The sequence below is a fragment of the Empidonax traillii genome, unplaced genomic scaffold (genome assembly GCF_003031625.1).
Source record: "Empidonax traillii isolate 1590-97213 ecotype Southwest subspecies unplaced genomic scaffold, ASM303162v1 scaffold8:size5222938, whole genome shotgun sequence".
In the NCBI taxonomy this organism is placed as follows: domain Eukaryota; kingdom Metazoa; phylum Chordata; class Aves; order Passeriformes; family Tyrannidae; genus Empidonax; species Empidonax traillii.
The window spans coordinates 2415179-2435951 of record NW_020955201.1 but is presented as its reverse complement, the minus strand read 5'-3'; the positions used below and the strand labels follow the sequence as shown (position 1 = coordinate 2435951).

Sequence of the window (20773 nt, the reverse complement as noted above, 5' to 3'; positions counted from 1 at the left end):
TACCCAAGCAAAATTACATTTCTGTGCATGGACCAGATCCCAGCATATTGAAAGCAGCAAGACCTAATTCTACCTTAAATCTGTCACTAAAGGATTTGAAGTCCAGCTAAAGGTAATTTATTGGTTTTGTCTGATGAAGACCTGCAATATATGTATACAAGAACATGCAAATTATTTAAAGTGAGTTAGTTAGGGAGAATTATAGTTCTTCACTTAAAAGCTGGTGGTTCGTAACAGATTAAAGATGAAGCAGAGAGACAAGATACTTCCTGAGTCCAAACACACAACCTTACTGTGCTCAGACCTTAGCTGTGATTCTCCATTGCTACCAGATCCTACATACCACTCTAACAGTAAGATTTTGCAGCTTTAAGGAGCTTTCCTCTGAGAAACAGAGCATCTCAGCAGCCAATGTGAGTATTCAAATACTCCCCCTTTACAAATTTTGTTAGAAATCCCTAAAAAAACCTCATAAATCTGAAAATTTTACCACATCTCGACACAGTGGGTCTCAAGAAGGGAAAGTCACAAGGGTCTTGAAGAGTGCCCTCATATATCTTCAGTATTTGCATACGGTTATGCATGGGAAGGAAAAGGAAGGCTTGCTTGTATAACTTCAGAAGCTGAGGAGAAGCTGTGAGGGGCTGAAGGGTGATACAGGACAGTTGCATCAACAGTAATTAATTCAAGCACACCTGGTGGACAGTTCTGTGCACAATTCCCCAGGACAGCAGCCCCACTGCTCCTGTGCAGAAGGGAAGAACCCTACTGGCCACCCTCATCCTGGGGTGGTGGGCAGATGGCAGAGGACCTGGTACCTCTTGGCTCTGGCCATGGGAGAGGTGCACGAGTGTCATAGAACCACCGAGGACCTACTTTTCCCTTCCCCATTTAATTTCTACGTATGCAAGAGGCAGTCACAGAACTTAAGGGTTGGGTCCATATAGAGTGTGGCCAGGTGAGGCCACAGCTGTGGCCTTCGCAGCCTCTGTCAGTTCTCCATTTCTGCTGCAAGACCTTCTGTTCAGTTTTTATTCACCAAATCCTGGCTTGAGGGCCTGGACTCCTAAATCCTGATAATGACTTTTGAAAGAGCTATAGCCCCTGGTCTCAGCTGTCAGCCCTGAGCATTTCAGAGATCTTTTCCATTAGTTGTAACCACCCACAGTCAGTCCTGGCAGTCTACCTCCCTACTCCTTCAGATAATCCTGTTGGGTATCAGAAAGACTGAAGAGAAAGAAAGAATCAAAGTGGTGAGGGGAAATTTCACTACCTCATGGCACAAAGTGGCCTGAAATGCTTGATAATAAGGACGAATTTTTGTGTTGTGAAATTTTCCAGTTTTCTACGAAGAGCCGTTAAACAAGGGTGCCTGTATCAAAGTCACAGACTTTAGTCACTGGCAGTCATCCAGCTCCTCCGGGAATTTTAATGGCTTGAGAATATATTAATTTCTCAGTACACCATAGCTGTTAAGTTCCCAATTCTTGCCCAGTTTCACATTAAAATTTACCCAGGTTTAAGCAGTATTTTTATATCTCTGTCCCTCCTGGCTACACTGGTAAAAGTTAAATTATTTGCTAATAAAATAACTTGAAAAATCTAGCCAGGACAGGGTAGATTTTTTTCCTCTTATCTGGAAAGCTATTAGTATGTTCCTCGGGTAGAGGTGATTAGTTTACATTGGTAATGTAGTAAAAAAATTCTGTCGTTAACCCTCTCATTATGCACAGGAAAAATCTAGATGTTTGTCCCAGAATTATGATGCTGGTCCTAATTAATACCAAGAAGTCACCTGAACAGAGGCATGAGAGTAAGTAGCACTACACTTTCATAATACAGCATTCCTAACATGAGTAGCTGGGTTCTGAATATCATTATGGGCACAACCAGAAACTTTCAGAAATGTTTGTGCTCCATCTGCAGTGAAAAAAAGGTCTGCTGAAGGACTCTGCACAGGCAACACCAGCAGCAAGGAACAGAGAGAGAGACAGCATTGGATATAATTTAGGCCTTCATTCTGTTTTGCTACTATTTCAAAGTTGTTTTGCCATCACTAATTCAGTAACTGGATCAGGTATCAAACACTGCAGTAACAGTGAGAAGTTTGGTTTCTGTTGGTTTCACTTGTAGCCAGTCTCATACTCTTTAAAAAACTTTGTGTGCAAACCAGCACTGTGGAGTTGGAACACAAAGTTCAAATAGTGAGGTTTGGTGTGGTTAATAACAAGGGGCAGCTGTAATGCTCTGCAGCTGATAGGAATCTAAACAGAAATTTTGTGGGGACTTGTGTGTGTAAATGCACATCTAAACAGCAACAAAGTTTTAAGACAATAATATAGTAGTAAATAAGAAGTATAGGCTATTCAATATCAAAATAATTCTAAGAAAGGCATTTAGTGTATCTGTGTTGTAACAGAGACCAAAGTGGCCATTACCACCTCAGGAACATTTCTCCTACAAGTTCTTTTTCACACTCACCCTGAGTGGCCAACTAAAGAGAAGAGCCTGGTTAACCCAAAGGTTTTAAAGCAGTTGGTTTGCAAGAAGGATCTCCATGTAGAAAGAAACTACTGTAATAGCTTCTGATGAAGAAAAACCATTTGAGTTGAGAACTGCTTTGAGACTGTGGTCTTGGAATTTTCACTGCTAACCTTCCTGCTTTCAAAACACAAGTGCATTCCTGCTTACTTGCTGCACTTTTAGAACACACAGCAAGAAAAGGACTTTCACAGGGTTCTGCTCATACTAAAGAAACACTGATTTTTGTGAATTATTGATGTTTGGGAAGACAACTAAGCAGAATGGTGAGAAAAGGGAGACACCACAAATTTCACCACAGTACAGAATGAACCCTCTGAAATACCTGCTACACTTCCCTTCTCCAGCTTTTCAGCAGCATTTTTGGAATTGAGCTGAACTTTAGGTATTGACCCAAAGTACAGCATGTCCCCTCAAGAGCACAGCCTTCCTACTCATGTTGTGTGACCTCCTTGCAATAAATTCTTCCTGATCTGTTTTAGAACTTGATGGAATATATTAGAAAGAAGATACAGGTATTTCTAATGATGATTAGCTGGGGGAAATAAAGTATGTCCCTTTAAATACAGTGACTCCAAAAAATTGCATTTTGCATAATAAAAGTTCTAAACTCTCTTCAATTCAAATGTGCGTGTGTAACATGAAAATACAAGTTAAATGCAGATACAATCTCCTATACTATATCCACAAATAACCTTTTAAAGTTTATACTGAAAGACCTGTTTCAGACAGAAAACTGAAAATACTACAGCCTGAATGTTCTCTTCCAGGACACACCAGCCCCCAGAAGCAGAAACCACAGGAAAATCATAGGGGCATAATTGGGAACAGGATATCATGTTGAACATTGCTTATCTGACACAACTTTTGTTCCATTCCAAAGAGATGGAGGCTCTTCTGGATGAGAGGAATGAATCAGACTCAAGAGGTTGCTGAGAATGAAAAAAGAGCTAAAACACCACAATTTTAAATGTCATTTTCTTACAGGATAGAAAAGACAGTATTTTTTTCAGAAAAAAAATATATACTACATAAAAATCAGATTTATTGCCTATGTCTCAGCACAAAGGAATGTAAATATTAAAAATTTGGCTTCATATCAAAACCACTGATAGCCTGGACATTGAATTGCATTTGGTTCTTATTTGATTATCTAATAATTGATATTAAAACTTGAACAAAAATTTTGGCTTAACTAGATTAAATTCCATTTGGTTCTGATTCAGATAATAAAGCTACTGAGATCATTTTAACTTATCAGGCTTCCAGTAGATTGTTGGGTAATTCATATGGCATACCTATTAAAACAGGTCACACCTGATTTGCTCTTAATTAGAGTCTCAGGGTAAGGCATTGCAATATGAAAAGTTACATGCGTCTGTCCATGACTACAGCAGTTTTGTGATCACTACTCCAGCTATTTTTTAGTTGGTAATACACCTATAGAATTTCTCATGAAACATGAGTCAGGTGAACAAAGCTGCCAGTTTAATTAAGCTGGTGATGAGGTTGCTTTCTTTGCTTCCATTTTCCCTCACAAAGCAACACTTTTGCTTTTTCTTTTTTTTTCCTCCCCTCACAGTGACCCAGATAGAAAAGGACTGCATTTGCAAGAAAAATTCCTTTAAAGAGAGCCTTGTAATTGCCAGCAGTTTGTTTACGTGTTGCAAATTCACACCTGCGCACAATCCAATATTTCTGTGTTCCATTTGATTTTTTAATAAAACCAGAACTCAAAAATTATGCAATCTGTAACATGACCATGACGAGAGGAAGTGGGAAGATTGCAACTTGCACAACTATTTATAACAAGTAATATTATAAGTAATAATACTTATTACTAGTAATTACTAATATGTAAGTATTGCAGATTAAATAGGTGTAAAAGCCACATGGTTTTGCTGTGTGATTGGTCACGGAAGGGTGGTCACACTTTTCTCCCCTGCTATCACATAACTAAGCCACTTGCAATTTTCTTACTTTTGAGCCATCTGCTTCTCTGGGGCCTGTGTGACTATTCGACTTCCTGTAGCAGCCAGTCATCTTTCATTTCTGGGGCATGTTACAGACAGGGAAAGGCTCTGTACACAGTGTGCAGGCAAACCACACACATCTGTGTCATTGCCTGGCTGTTGTGAGCTTAAAGTTTGCCAGAGGCCAGGAGGAGGAACAGGAGGAATGTCAGCAGGGCTGATGCAGGAGTGTAGATGGAGAGGATGAAGTGGCATTGCACACAGGTACCTGTAAAGAGAAGAGTGGGAAGGCACACTACTTGGGTGCAAGTATATGAGGCAATGGACACCATAACAGCATACGCCAAGAAAGGAAAGAACTACCTCTCCTGCTCCTGCACTGACACTGGGGCATGCATGACACAAGCTAACAAATCCACCCTCAATGTTACATCAGCGGGATCCTTGTTGGAGTAGAATGCAGCCTTGCAGAAAGGGTTAGCTGCAAATATTTTGGCATTATTAGCATCAGATATTGTTCTTTTTGGGATTTTCAGCCTGAATCCCAGATACCGAGCACTGCTGTCTTCAGAGAACAGCCTTTATTTACTACTTTGACTTTTACTTGCATTAATCTGTTTTTGCCTTTGCAACTAAGCAAAGTTGTCAAGAGTTTATTTGCAATCACTAAACAAAGATGCCAGATGTTTGGCAGCTTTATGTCACCCAAAAACCCCCGAGTTGAACAGGCTTTACAAAATATGGAAACAAAGCTAGTACCAAAACCAAAGAGTTTAGGTTGATGCTGTCTCCATGACCAGTCCCTTCTGGCAGGTGGATGGTGACCCACAGCAACAACTCTATGCGAGCTTGTGCTGTTGGAGATGAGCTGCTTAGGGGGTAATGATAAAAAGTAGGCAATGCTATCTCTTGTACAGCAAGAAAGGGACAGCCATGTTTATTCTACTGCATCAATAACAAGTTCAGAGAAGAACATTCCAACTTTGGAGCAACTTAGGTCTCTGTGTTAAGGTGTCTGTTCACTCTGCATCACCAAGGACAGTATTTCTCAGCAGCTGTGATTCATAAGAAGAAGAGTAGAAAGAAGCTGCCTGTCTCTTAGAAGCAGGTGACTCCCTCTGGGGTACCAATTACTATAGATGCAACAGGCAAGCCTTGCTCTTTTACTGTGCTGGCAGCCCTTAGATCAGATCATCCCAAGAAACAGCCACAAGCCATTTTCAGTGTCTGTCTACAACAGCAGGAGAGAGAAAGAAAATTAGGTTAGCCATCCACTTTGCCAACTTAGGTAATTTTCAGTACTGCGTTTCAAGATATTTGAAAAAAAAAAACCAAAAACAAGCATACCCACAATCCTTAAATGCCATCTAGCGGTAAAAGCTAGTTTCTTCTAACACTTTTGCTTTATAGAGAAACACAATTGGAAAATAGACACTGTGTAAAGTCATAGTTAGACCTACTTGGATTTTCCAAGTTCATTTCACATTCTTACCCTTGAATGTCTCAAGGCCAGAAGCTTTAGAATACTGGAAATATGTTCACAGGGCTCAAACTCTGCAGTGCTGTGATGTCTCACTTTCAAATACCTCAACATGGGAGCAGGATCCCTAGCTGCAAATTGCTGAACCTGTCCTTGCAGTAGGACAGTAGGCAAGTCTATTACAAGCAGTTGGTCTCTGAGTGATCCCAGAAGCCTTGGGATGCTGGGAAGAGAGATGGCTACCAGTGGTGCAGGAACAAAAGGACTCTCACATGCCGAAACTTTAAAGCCATCTTAATAATGGTACCTTAAAACTGGTTCCAAGTTGCTGCAGCAGGATTGTAGCAAGCAAAGCACTCAGATGTACTTGACTGATTCTATATAAAGCATACAGGATTATGACCATCAAGCTTATAAATCACAAGGAATCTGAAATCACTATGTTTAAGCTCACTTTTACACACATGTAATCACACTTGCAGAAGCCTTTAACAACTCAGAGGTGGGACAAAGCAATTTTCACAAGGCCATGAAGACTGTGACGGCAAAGATAGCTTCAAGCACCCCTCCATCTCTTTGCACTGTCTCTCAAGAGAAGGAGGAACCTGGAAAAAGCCACATCTCTGGGGTAGAGGAATGAGGCAGGGAGAGCCAGTCAGTTTGTGTTTCAACAGCCTTGTGGTCCACACTTCCTACAAGCCATTTCATTTTCCTTCCATGATCCTCTGTCCTTTCGCAGCAAATGCTCCTGCAATCAAAGTCCTCCCCTCCTTTTAGTACTGAAGGTGCAGGAGCTAGATTTATGGTTTTGTCTAGCTGGATTGCGATGCCACCTATACTTGCAAGTGTAACTACCCCACCCCAGAGGATCAAGGAGAAATATGTACAGGGTAGTGCAACAGCAGCTCATCAGTCCATGCCGAGGGCCCATCAAGAACATGGGCACAAAAGGGGCATATTCAGAGGCACTGTCAGATTGGTGGCAGGGACACCCATCACCTCCATCCTCTCCATTTTCATCTGCTGCAAACCTTTAGGAACATGAAGTGTTTGAAGTGCTGGCATCCTTTTTCACCCTCTTTCCCCTGCTTAAGCTCTAAAGTCCACTGCTTTTACAATTGAATATTAAACTTGCAGGTCAAAGGTCTGACATTAGGCCGCTCCTTTAAAAAGAAGAGTGTGATACCCTGAACTTGATACAACTTAATACAAGGTAGTGGATGAAATCTGCGCTCTTTCAAGAAGTATCTTCCTCCAACTCAGGTCCTTGTTTACTTATACATTTAAGTAAAACCATCTTTATAAAAACAGAAGCACAACCCAAAATTAAACACTTTTTGATACAGACACTACACTGTCCCAACTGATGAGACATACCTTTCCAGTGAGAAACTACAGAGGAGCAAAACTAAGGTCTGAAACTGTATTATTTGTTGTAATATATCTTTGAGGACCCCCAGTCCACACTACAGGTTTACTCTCTTTCGCAAAACACTTGAAGACAAACTGCTTGTATTTTTTTACCATGTTCTTTCAGTAAGACAGCAATGGATGAAGATTTGCCTCTTGCCTGCTCATGGAGGCCCCCCTCCAGAGTTCAGGCATTTGATTCTGGCAGTTTCCAGTCAGAATAGTAATTAATGAGCGGCGCATGAGTGCATGACCTGATTGTCTTTGCAGTGAACAACAGCATTCCTGCTAAATTAATACTGCAACTTACTGTGACTTTCGAATTCGCTTGTCTTTGGACTTACTAGCTACTGGAAGTGGGCCATTATTTCAGTGGCTAAAAGGAAAAAAAAAAATAGCACTAGCAGAGATTCTAATTCCCAGACTGAAAGTGGTGTATCATCAGTTCTCTTTAACAGCTACACAAGGTTCAAACTTGTGCTGAGGTCTAACCCAAAACCTATTTGTGCTCCCATGTTGCTACCATGCTTTAGTAAATAACAGCATGAGGCCAAACTTAAAACATTCTGAAGAACCTAGACAGACTGCAGTGACAAAAATAGTCATTAATTTGAGGCTGAGACTAAAGTCTGACAGGCAGTAAGCCAACCCCTTGTATTTGGCAGCCAAAACTCAGGTCACTGAAGTACAACTTTGTGTCTGCACCATGACACACTGCACATTTTAAAGCCTCATGCCCTTGGAGACTCTTTTAGCATAGCAAGCAACAGCAATCATAGAAAAGTTAAAATAATAATTATAAAGCTGTATTTTATATATATATATGTGAAATATGTTCAGAATACATGCAAGTATATGAAATGATTACATCACTTCAAGCAATCAGGTGAACACCTCCTCTAAAGGTGGTGCATCACTAGGACATACCTGCTGGCAGACACAGATGCCATACATTCACTATTGTCAGATCTAAAGACTATTATCTAAAAACTACAACCTTCTCTGATGTATTTCCCGTTTCTGGAGCCAGGCACAAAAGTGACAAAGCATATCACACAGTTTATTGGCAACTGAAAAGCACTGTGGGCATCAGAGACCAAGGAAAGAGACACACCTAAGAAAGAGAAGATGAGGGGTTAAAAATTATGATAGCGAGATGGGGCCATGGGGGAAAACCCAAAAAACTTCTGCAGCTGCCTCTAGAAATCCCAGCAACAGAAATTTACATAGGGCTGCAGCGCTACAGTTTTCAGCACCAACAGCAGCCTCGAATGCTGCTTAAATGGTTCCAACTGCAATGCCCACGGCCATTTCCAGCTAGGACATGATGTACTTTGACACAGGGCAGACTGAGAATTCCCAAAAAGCTTCTTGCCCGTTCCCCCTCCCAAAAAAAATCAAAAAAAAACCAAACAAAAACGTGAGTTTTGCATAAAAGTAGACGCTACCATTACTTTTCCCTCTGTTATATGCTACAAGTGAGGCCTTGAGGCCGACCATCACCAGCAAACTCTGCCTGGCGCAACCAAGCGCGGGCGCTGGTGGAGGTCGGTAAGAGACTGGAGGCCGTCGGGCCCCGAGCCCGCAGCCCGCCTCTCTCTGGGGGCTGCTGCTCCCCTTTCAGCTGCCCCTTCAGCTCCCATCCGGCGCGGCCTTTCCGGCACGGCCGACCCCGACCCGGGCCCGTCCGCCTGTGCCGCGCGCATACGCACTTCCGCTGCCGCGCGCGCCGCTTCCGGCCGCCCCCGGTCGCCTTCCGGGTCTCGCGGGGCGGTCCGTCGCGCGCCCGGCGGGACCGCGCTCGGTGCGCGTGCGGCGCGCGACCCCAGCCGCTTCCGCCCCGCCGTGGGGGGGGCCATGGCCGGGGCCGGCGGTACGGGCCGGTACTGCCACCGCCACAGCCACCGCCACAGCCACCGCCACTGCCGCTGCTACCGCCACAGCCACCGCCACAGCGCCCCGGCACGGGCGGCGGGCGGGCGCTGAGCGGCGGACACCGAGCGGCGGCCGGCCGGTCGGTCATGGCCTCCCTGGCGGGCGGCGAGCGGCGGGCGGACTCGGGCGAGAGGGCGGCGGCGCTTCAGGCGGAGCTGAGCGAGTGCCGGGCGCAGCTGGAGCGGGCGCGGCGGCGGCTGCGCCGCACCCAGCGCCTGTACCGCCGGGCGCGGGAGCGCGGCGAGGACCTACGGAGACAGGTAGGGCCCTCACGCCCCGAACCGCGGCCCCGGCCTTGCTGACCCCTGCCACCCCTCGGCCCCCGCTCCACCTGCCCCCTCCGCGCGTCCCGCGCTTCCCGGAGCCCGCCGGGTTCTCCCGGCTTGCGGGCGACCACAGCCACGAAGGGGTCCCGAATCCGCGTCGGCCGTGGTGGGGAGAGCCAGAAAGAGGGTGTGAGGTAAAGAAAGAGTGGGAAAACTGCCCCACAGATTCTTATGGCAAAATAGGCAAGTTTGGGAGAGACTCACATCGCAGCCTACAACTTCCCTCTGAAAAGGACCGGCAGGCACTGATCTCTTCTCTGTGGTGACCAGAGGCAGGACCCGAGGGAATGGCCTGAAGTTGTGTCAGGGGAAGTTTAGGTTGGATATCAGGAAAAGGTTTTTCACCCAGAGGGTGGTTGGGCACTGGAACAGGCTCCCCAGGGAAGTGGTCACAGTACCAAACCTGACAGAGCTCCAGAAACATTTGGACAATACTTTCAGGTACATGGTGTGACTCTTGGGGATGGTTCTGTACAGGGTCAGGAGTGGGACTCAATGATCCTTGTGGATCCCTTCCAGGCCAGAATATTCTGCAAGTCTGGGGTTTGTAAATGCCGCAGTACATCAACACAGAACAGTGGGTATTTCTTGAAATCTGACTTTACAGGGTGGGCATCGTAGGAGTAACTTTTTTCAAGTTTCCCCGCTTCCTCTATGAGCAGAAACTAAGTTTTCCATTATGCCAACCATCCAAGTACAAAATTGTTCCCTGCCAAACAAAATCAGTTGAAATGCCTGTGATGCCGTTATGTTTTGTTTGAATTATGGATTGCAAATTAGGCTGACACTCTTTTCTGGTGCACTAAAATGCAGTATTGGGTTCTGTAACATGCTGTTTTTCTTTCAGGTAGAACAACTCACTGAGGAAATCCATAATAGGAAGGAGAAAGATACGTCTAGTGTAGAAGTACAGACAGAGGACTATGCTGCGTGGTCACAAGCAGGTAGAGAGGCTGGTGACTATTTAAAGAGGGGTCTAGAACAGCATCTTAATACATTTGAAGTCTGTATCTTCTGCTGAATTACACTCAGTAACCTGTCATTATTTTTCAGACCAGTTCCTGTTTTATCAGGCCGTTAGTTCAGGATAAAATGTATAGCATGGACTAGCAGAATTCATGCCATAATAATTTGTTACGTAGTAATCTTATATGTTACAAACATAGGTGTTTTGCCAATTTTTAAAGTATATTAAAATAAGACATAATTTGTGTACTAGGATTGGAATAAATTCAAAGCAGAAGTGCTACCTAATATTTAATTTTCATTAGACTACTTACTTGCATAAATTTCCAGTTTAAGATTTAGCATCCTTAAGCTGCATTAGTAAAATATTGCTTTGCTAGTTTACGCAACTTCAGCTTTTCTTTCTCCCTCCCTCCCCAGATTATTACTACTATGAAAATTATTACAATCACACCAATACTCAAGATTGTGCATCCGAACTACCAGTACAGCACAATCATGAGACTGAAGGCACTGAGCTTAATTCTACAGAGGAATCGGATACAGGTGTTAATATTCCTCTAACAGTGGATAGCACCAAAGTTGCTGAAGATGGAGAAGAGGCAGATTTCATCCAGAATTTACAGGTTTTTGAGCTGTCTGGGATTTTACCAGTTTTGAAGTCACTACTCTGTTAATATTCCATCTAAAAGATATGCTTTTGGTCCTGATGTCTTTATATGAAACAATTTTTCATGATAATCTGGTGCTGATCTTAGCATACTAACATACTCGTACTTCAAAACTAGTTCCTTTCTGTAGTATATTCCAAGTGTAGCATACTCCTAGAGTTGGGGTTTGGTATTTGGTGTATTTTTTTAAAAGGGTACATATATCCTATATAGCCTGGAAGCAGGACCTTTTTTATCAGCAGAGTATGTTCAATATGGCCTGCTGACTTTCTTAAATAGTACTTTTTTTTTTTTTTCTTCCATTGGCATAAGGAGGCAACATTTAAGGAGAAGAACGTTGTTGGTGGGATTTATTTATTTATTTTATTGTGGGTTGGTTTTCTTCCCTGCTATCCAGCCCTCTCTTAGGTCACTCAACTGAGTTTGTGCCTTAGCATCTAGGAACAGAAAGTGGGACAGAGAGCAGAAATTTGTTTTAGGAATGCACTGAAAGATACTCACTGTGTGTATTTTTGATGTGAACCACCCTGAATAAAGATGGGAGAAAACAAAAGGCATTGGATAAAGTCTTGGTCCTGTTGAAATCAGTAGGAGCTTATCAGTAAACCGCAGCCAAATTTTTACCTTCTGAAACAGTCCAAGTTCATAGAGCACTTTCCTTCTAGAAGAAAATTTAATTTCTTCCTTTCTGGTATCAGGAGGCAGAAGATACTTCAGTACCAGAGGGTTCTTTGGCAGAGAGCTTGAGAGCTGCTGCAGAGGCAGCTGTTTCACAAACTGGATTTGTTTACGATGAAAATACAGGATTGTATTATGACCACAGCACTGGATTCTATTATAATTCGGTAAGGATCATTTCCAAAATCTTTGGCATTTTTTCTGTATGCGGAAGTTTTACTAGTAAAAGTTGATGTGAGCGAAAAGGTAAGATCCAAGGTCATGTTATGGTTTGAAAAACACGTTATTGAAGATGAATAGTATTGGTGGTTTGTTAGCTTGTTTTTTAATTATTTCAGTCGAAGATAGCAGGCTAAGATATAAATTTGGATTTTAATTCAGTGGTTTTTGATGTCTCCTTAGATCTTTAAGTTACTTAGCATTGGAAAAATTTACTATAAAGCTGATCTGTAACTCTCTCAAACTTAAAAGCTTCAGCTAAAAAATGACTTGTTTAGAAAAAAACAAATTGCTGAACTAAGGGGCTCCTCCACAGTGAAAAGGGTGTTGAGAGAAAATACACCAAATCCTTGTACTTTACTTGTATAGTGTTACCAACTAGTTTGATGTTATAGGAAAGAAGATACTTCTTAAAAAAAAGTTGATAGATTATGAATCAGAATTTCTTAATGGTTACTATCTGCTATATGTTTTTCATAAAAGCTTTTGAGGATGCTTTCTTTCTGTCCTGTAAGGTGTGTGTTTATGTATTCACATGTCGATAGATACATATATACTGTCACAAATTCCAGGGAGCTGCTGTGCTGAAAACAGAGGATTTGTTTGCAGCATTGCGTTCAACTCAGTTTTAAAAAATGCATGTGATACACAACTACTTGTTTTTAGGGACTCTTCTGGATTTAATTTTTAAGGTTTTAAATTATACCACTGCTTTTGAATATTGGATTTTGAATTGTGGATTTACTTAGATACATAATTGTTTGGGTCTATAGATTACAGTTTATGATACAATTATGCAAAGTAATTCTTGCTCAGTAACTGTTTTGAATTACAGGAAATGTAATTCAGAATTCAGGAAATGTATTGGGTTTGCTGGCAAGGTTTTGATAGTAAGACCTGGGACTGCAGAGGCAGCCTCTGTGAGAAGAGGCCAAGGACTGTGTGGACATGGCTGGTTGCACTGCAGGGCACAGCTGAACCCTTAAGAGGACCTGGTGGTGCCTCTCTGAAAGCATGTGTAATAAAGGGCAAAACACAGTGGGGTGTGTATGGGGAGGATGAGTGTGAAAAACAATCCTGCAAACACCAAGGTCAAAGAATAAGGATCAGGAGGAGGTTCTCCAAGCACCAGAGCAGGCAATTTTCTGCCGTCTGTAGAAGAGGACCGCACTGGAGAAGATATTCTCACTGCAGTCCGTGGAGAACCCCACACAGAAATAGCTCCTTAAGGGACTGTGGCCTGTGGAGAACCCATGCCAGAGCCCAGAGCGGGTTTTCCTGGCAGGAACTGTGGGCTGTGGAGGACACATGCTTGAAGCAGGAAGTAGCAGCAGAGAGGGACTTTTTGGAACTGATCTCAGCCCCCTTCTCCTCATTTCCCAGTACCACTCAAGTGGTGGAAGAGAGTTAGAGGACCTAGGAATGAAAGGGCTTAGTAGAGGTAGTGTAAAAAGAGACAGGGAGAGCTGTTCTTTGTTCCTCATCTTCCAGCTATGTTTTAACTGGCAGTAAATAATCTCTTTTCACCGAGTTGCTTCATCTGGCTTGCCCATGATAGTGATCTCTGTCTTGACCCATGAGCTTTTCGTCTTATTTTCGTTCCCAGTGTTGTTGAGAAGAGGGATTGACCGAGTGGTTGGAGGGGCACCTGGTAGCCATCCAAAATCAAGCCACTACAGTTCTTTAGTACATTTGAGTACATTTTATGAAACTGCAGTTGTGATTCTTTATTAACAAGGTGTTTCTTTGAACAATGTATTTCTTGAAGCGATGATAACGTTGTTCTTCATTTCTTATAAAGGAAAATCAACTGTACTATGACCCAGCAACTGGAATTTATTACTATTGTGATGTGGAAAGCGGCCGATACCAGTTTCATTCACGAGTGGATCTGCAGTCTTACCAGGCCCCTGGTACTAAGCACACCAAGGATAAAAAAGGGAAAAAGAAGAGAAAAGAACCAGAGAGGATTGCTGCAGATGAATATAAGGTAACTTCAGAATTGACAGACAGAAAATGCAGAACTTGTTGGGTTTTTTTCCATTACGTAATTTATAGGTTGAGGGGCTTGGTTTTATGCAGAGGGTGTGTGATTATTTTCAAACTCTTTAAACATCTTTAAACTGCATATAGCAGGTTGCCAACATGCAGTTAGTGTTCAAATAACTTTCCCTTTGAGTGATTAAGGATGAAACTTTTAACTTGGATCCTCTCACTTTTTCAAGACTATTGCAGTGCAACTGTGAAGAAGTCTAATATCAAGTGTCAGTGAAGTTTTCGGATAAGCAAGCACACTAGAATGAGTTCAAGGTGGTGGATGGGCTGGATTTACATCAAAAATTCGGTGTTAACCTCAGGGTCTTGGTTTTGGGGTCTTGGCTTGTAGTTTGTTCCTTTCTGTTTGGTTGCATTTTTTTCCAGGTTTACATGATGAATCAAAAAATGTAAATTTTGAAAATACACTGACATAAACAACCCTTTTTTTGTGACTGTATTCCAAAGCTTATTCCACTGGCGTATTATTATGTCTCTGCAGTCATTTGGGATTGAGGAAATGTCTTTGAAGTTTTAGTTTGTTGCATATTATGCTTTGCTATTGATACTTTGCTTGGTCAGTACATTTTCATTGTCCTTAAGGTGTGGATAAGCTTAATAAATGCCCGTTGTAATTAATTTGTATTTTAAGTTATAAAAAGCATGACTTCCTTTCAGTTGTTTTTCTGAGTGCTAAGAAGGCATACCATATAGTAGGTATGCAGTGACTGCTTTGGAAAACTTTACTTACTCCTAGACATCAGGAAGTTCTATTATAACACAGGTATTACACTTCAAGAAGTATTTCCTTGATGAACAGTCTTACTTGTGTTTAGTCCTATTCTGCAAATTTGTTTTATTATTTAAGATGTAATTGAATATATTTCTCTAGTTCGCAGTGCTCCTTGGTTTATGTTTTTTAAAGCTATTGCTTAAGTCATTGCATAGTTTCATTGCGTAGGCCTCAGACAAGCATATTGTTTGAAATCTGGAATAATTGCATTATTGTAAGGTACTCTTACATAATATTTATGCAGCATCTGTGCACAGTTAAAGAATTGTAATCAGGATTGAGGTCTTTTGAAATATTTGAAAATAGAAACTATTTACATTAAGAACAAGTGCAGTTTATGTTAAATGGATAGTGCTTGTTGATGGATTACACCTTTTATAAACAGATTGTGGCTAATGCAGGAATTTCTACTCTTTGAGAGAACTTCACGTGAACCATTCCATTCTGAAAGCTTGAGCTGGACACTTTAGCAACACTAAGTATAAGGATCCTTTAGAATTAAGAGAAGGGAGCTAATGCAGCGGAAGTGCAGTTTTACACCATCCAGGTTCTGGGCATGCTGCATGCAAATATTCTGCCATTCTCCAAAGGCATTGTTAATACAGAACTTTATTCATCATGTCTCAGGAAAGGATCATGAAATGCTTGTAGGAGTAAGTCTTCATCATAAACTAATTAATAAGTCTCCTAAATTTAGTTCTGTGATGACTGTTACATATTGACTGTTACATATTGACAAGTGTATTTATAAGAGTTTTGAGGCATCTATAGCTCTGACTTAGCAAGTAATGTTGACTACTTTTTGGGATCCCATCACGATCTGCTTCTGTGCTCTGATTTGCCTTTAGCTTATTTTATATCAATGAAATATTTTATTTAGATGGTGTTGTTAACAAATCTTTTGTGTGAGAGTTCCACAGTCACAAGGTAGAAGGTAAACATCCATTTTTTCTCATGTGTTTTATTGATGGTGAACTGAGTACTTTATTATTGAACTAACTTGTTTGACAAACAAGATAATAGCAAAAACATTTAAAGTGTTCTGTAGTGTACAAATCTTTGCATCTATGAACAAGATATGGAGGTTAATGTCATAGAAGGAAACAAAGCCTTTTTTATTTTTTAAACAAATGGAGAATACTAAGTGAAACTTTAAACACTCACCATTTCAGACTTCAAAAATAAAAGAATGCCTTTTGTCAATGCACTTATTTGTAAATGCACTCTTAGATTTAGAAAAACCAAAGTACCTTAAAGCATATTTTACATAGCTGAGTTAAAAAACTTTATTCTTACAGTGTGGTTGTTAATCACATAAGGAATTCCTTGATTATTAAAAAAAAATATCTATGTTACATTAGTATAAAAGAATGAAATTTACTAGAATAAAATATTTTTCTGCTATAAAACTGAAAAAGTAGTTTATAAGCTGCACAGTCCCATACGAAGGTGCATAATATTTTTTTGGCAGTATAGTTTTTCAGTTTAGTCTGATATAGACAAAAGCTCTAATTAGTTCATGCTAGAACAAAATTAAAAATGTCTGGGTTTAAGTAGGACTTCATAGCTGAAATGTTGTCTATTGAAATGCATTTCTCTACACTTGTATCCAGCCTCTCCCTTTTCTTTCTCTGAATACCACCTAAATTAATAACGTTGTGACAGTTCTTTTGAAAACTAGTAATTCATTATTGCTTTTCTCAGTTGGTTATTAAATTGTGCTGCTAGTGTGAGAAATGCCTCCAAACATTGTCTCATTTCTTGACCAAAATAGGTTTTACTTAACTTTATTTTTCTATAGATGGTACAGGTAGGAGAAGGTTTGGTTTAATGCCTGGTCTATGGACCACTGGTAGTGTTAAAAAAGCAATACCAGGGTCTAATTCTGGGAATATGTCATACACCCACTTAACTTTGTTATTCTTGGATGAAGATGAGGTGGTTTATAAGAGTATGAATGTGAAGCAGGGAAAGACAGTGAGCAGTAGTTACACACTCTCAAGTACATGAAATGCTTTTCTTTCTTTTTCAGTTAAAGGATTAAATATTAACCCGTATTAATAGGTATTTATATTTATTATATTGCGAAGTACAAGAAATAAGGAAATTTAACAGCTGTGCATGTAGATCATCACAGCGTATATTTCTATGTTGATGGTACTGATTGCAATCAAATTGCATCTGATTTTTGAATGACTTAATTTACACCAGAGTTAATACCTTTTGAATTTAAAGAAGATTGTTCCAGTTTCAGTCTGTTAACTTTCTGTTTCTGCAGGGGGTTTTATTTGTGGTTTAGTATCTATCTAGTGGGAAGAATTTTATGTTCTCAGCTATCTTACATATAGTATATATTTATAAGTAGTAAGTTGGGATACTTAACACTACAGAAATGACAGGTGAATTGTCCGCAAATATTGCTGCATTCTTGAAAAAAACCCAGTATAATTGTGAGAATGTAAAGGATAACATTAATCTGTTAAAATGGTATTGTATTTTTAACAGGCTGAATTACCAAACAAGCAAATAATCATAAGCATAAAAGTGGAGGGGAATTCATGGGCTTACTATAACGTGGAAAAAGTTCCTAATCTATAAAAGAACTTTCTTTAAAGAAATCCTTTCTTCTCAGTAACCAAACTTCTATATTACAAACAGTTTTCTTCTGACTTGTGAAACAAAGTATTCTGTCTGCTTCCTTGCTTTTAGTAGACAATCAGGAATTTTTCTGCCAGGATGAATTACTACATAGCCTCTGTGCAGCTCACATAAAAGCACTGGTGGAATATTTTGAAACTTTGGGGCATATAGTTCAGTTCTGATATCTTTTTGAAGCGGTAGACCAAAAAAAAGCTGGAGCAAGAAACACTGTATTTTCTTCTTTATGAAGAAAACCTTTAAATAAGTAAATTTTGAAGAGTTAAAAAAGTGCCATAAATGATAATATGGTCTCTGGCCCAATATCTGTATCCGGGGCTTCCATACAAGTTGGAGAATAGACTGTATGCAATAGTGATCATGCAGTTCGACTTGCTGCACTGGGGCCATTAGAAATACATAGCAAAATTTAGAAGCAGGGTCTGATATATGCCATTTTTTCCATAAATTGTTTTTGAATTTAAAAATGGTTTGTTTTTAAACTACCACCAAGTAAATTTTATTTCAGTATGGTGCTCAAAATTAACTTTATAGCTGCTTCTGTAGGAGAGGCAAAGCTTTTTAAGTAGTATTTCCTGTAGAACTCTTGAAGCAGTGGTTTTGACTTTTCTTTTTATCACACATAGTTTATTTTTTGCTGATATTCATCCCATCTTTAGGTACGTCAGTTGACAGAAACCACGGCTAATCTGAAGATTTCTTCTTTTGGATTGGCAGCTTCTGGTAAAGGTAGAGTTGAGACAACAAACACATTAGTCCATGGATGTTTACCTTTAACCTTGGTATTTTTATTAAAGGAAAAAATAATATCTAGAAATTGATGGCTAGATACCTTTTTTCCTAAAGGAATTAATAAATTTTTGAAGCTATTTGATCAAAATCCACTTACCTGCAAACTAACTTTGAAATATATTTGAAATTCTATGTAAGACAAACATCTAAAGAAAACTTTGATGGCATTCTAGAATATTTGGGAAGAGAAGTATTTAGCATCACTGTATAACATAAAGGGTCTGGACTAAACTAGACATTCTTTAGGTAAGGCAGGTTTCTGTTTCCTGTATTTAAGAGCAGTCCACCAGTGTATAAAGTGGCTTCTGTATGATGTAGGAAGAGCTTTACAGGGGTTTTTTTGGCATTTAATTGGATTTTTTGCATTGGAAAGTCGAGTATTGTGTAGGGTGGAAGAGAGTAACTGAAGTACTAGTGAAATGGTGTTAGCAAGTGAAAGCTTAATCATTTGAGTGGAAGAGCTATTTTTAACTGTTTGAGAATGTTTCTTTAGTGAAATACTGAATGTCAGATTAATATTTCACATTCAGAGAGTCAGTGCTAAAAATCTACTATCCATCCCTGTAAATGAGTGTTGAGTACCGATGATTCTTGTAGCAAACCAAACTTATAGCAAACCAAAAAACAACAATTAACAAATTTAGAGAACAGTGCAGTTCTTAGAATTGAGCTAATTATGTTCACAGTAATAAGTTCTATTTTGTAGATGTGCTGAAGAATTGCATGAATGTGGATGTTGATCAGGCATAATACAGAAAAACTGAAGTTTTAAGAGACAAACTGTCTTGCCCTCTCACAGTAAAACAAAAAGTATAGTTAAGGGCTTGAAATATTTTGAATTTTTCATTAAAAACACTTCAATGACACTGACATTATATTCTAAGTTGGACAGTCTGCATTTCAAAAGGTTATTGCAATCAGTAGTTTGTGGCCTATTCTTTATAAAGCAAACCAATCAATTCCACTTACACAAGCATGATTTGTTATTTTTGTAAGATCATGACTAACTCTATAGTTAAAAAATAGTTTATTATCAAGCAGATTGATTGCACCGCTCAACTTTACTAAAGTTTAGTGAGAAAAATCCCAGAGATTGTGTGGTAATACCCAGCAGATAGAAAGTTTTTCAAACATGGATCATGTACAGTCAGTCCATGTCCAACATGTGACTATTGATGTCAGTCTAGTATTTAGATAAATTAGGCAAAGCAACATGCAAAGGAATGCATGTGCCTAATATCGTGGTGTAACAAACATGGTTGTAACGAGCACATACTTGCATCCTTTGTGTCTTGTGTAATGAGTTTTTGGATGAAGAGTTAAAGTAATTGAAAATGAAATGCATTGCTAGAATGTATTGCGTCATTCCGTGTTTACTGCCAGTTCCTGGTTTTTAGGCAGTGACTATATGGAGGCAGGAAGAAAGTGCTATTTGCATAGTCACACTTTAATACAGGCTGCATGTGTTCCATGCTAGTACTCTGTCATGGTTTGACCCTAGGTAGCTGCTTGCTCACTCCACCAGCAGCAGGATTGTAGAGAGTTGGAAGGGTAGAAGTAAGAAAATTTATGGGTTGAGATACCGCAAAAGCCATGCACACAAGCAAAGGAAAATAAGGAAATTAACTTTTACTGCTTCTCTTGGGCAGGCAGCTGTTCAGCTATCCCAGGAAAGCTGGGCTCCAGCACATTTAATGATTACTGGGGAGGACAAAGGCTTTAACTCCGAACATCCTCCCACTTCCTTCTTCTCCCAGCTTTTATTGCTGAGCAAGATGCCAAATGGCGTGGAATATCCCTATGGATAGGTAGGGTCAGCTATCCCAACTGTGTCACCTCCCAGCTCCTTGTGCACTCCCAGCCTCCTTGCTGGTGGGGTGGAGCAATAACAAAAACACCTTAACATATTATCAGTGCTGTTTCCAGCACAAATTCAAAACACACCCCCACAGTGAAAAAAATTAGTTCTACCCCAGCCAAAACTAGTACATAGTCATACATAATGGAAAATGATTTGTTCACGAGACCCTCTCAAGTGCTTTAAGATGCATTCAGTATCAGTTTATAAACTTCATAATGGGAGCCCCTGGTGGCCTAGGGGAAAGGCGCTGCACTGTCACTGCAGAGACCCGGGTTCGATTCCCGGTCGGGGCCCCTCCCCGGGCAGATGGAGCTCGTTAGCCTGTAAGGCAATCCATCTACGTCCTGAGGACCTCACTGCCACCGTCCAAGCGTGCTTGGCCCCGGCAGATGAACCTCAGGATTAAAGGGTGGGCTCAGTTCCGCGCACACTGTGT

At 40.5% G+C, this 20773-nt stretch overlaps 1 protein-coding gene across 1 annotated transcript in view; it reads left to right on the top strand.

Annotated features, from left to right (window-relative positions):
- Nucleotides 1-9425: 9425 nt before the first annotated feature.
- AGGF1 (angiogenic factor with G-patch and FHA domains 1) overlaps nt 9426-20773 on the top strand; it is a 23799-nt gene continuing 12451 nt past the window's right edge. The window contains exons 1-5 of the mRNA XM_027882745.1: nt 9426-9599; nt 10513-10609; nt 11052-11257; nt 12001-12147; nt 14001-14189. Coding sequence (XP_027738546.1) covers nt 9426-9599; nt 10513-10609; nt 11052-11257; nt 12001-12147; nt 14001-14189 — 813 coding nt within the window. The remainder of the gene's footprint in view (nt 9600-10512; nt 10610-11051; nt 11258-12000; nt 12148-14000; nt 14190-20773) is intronic.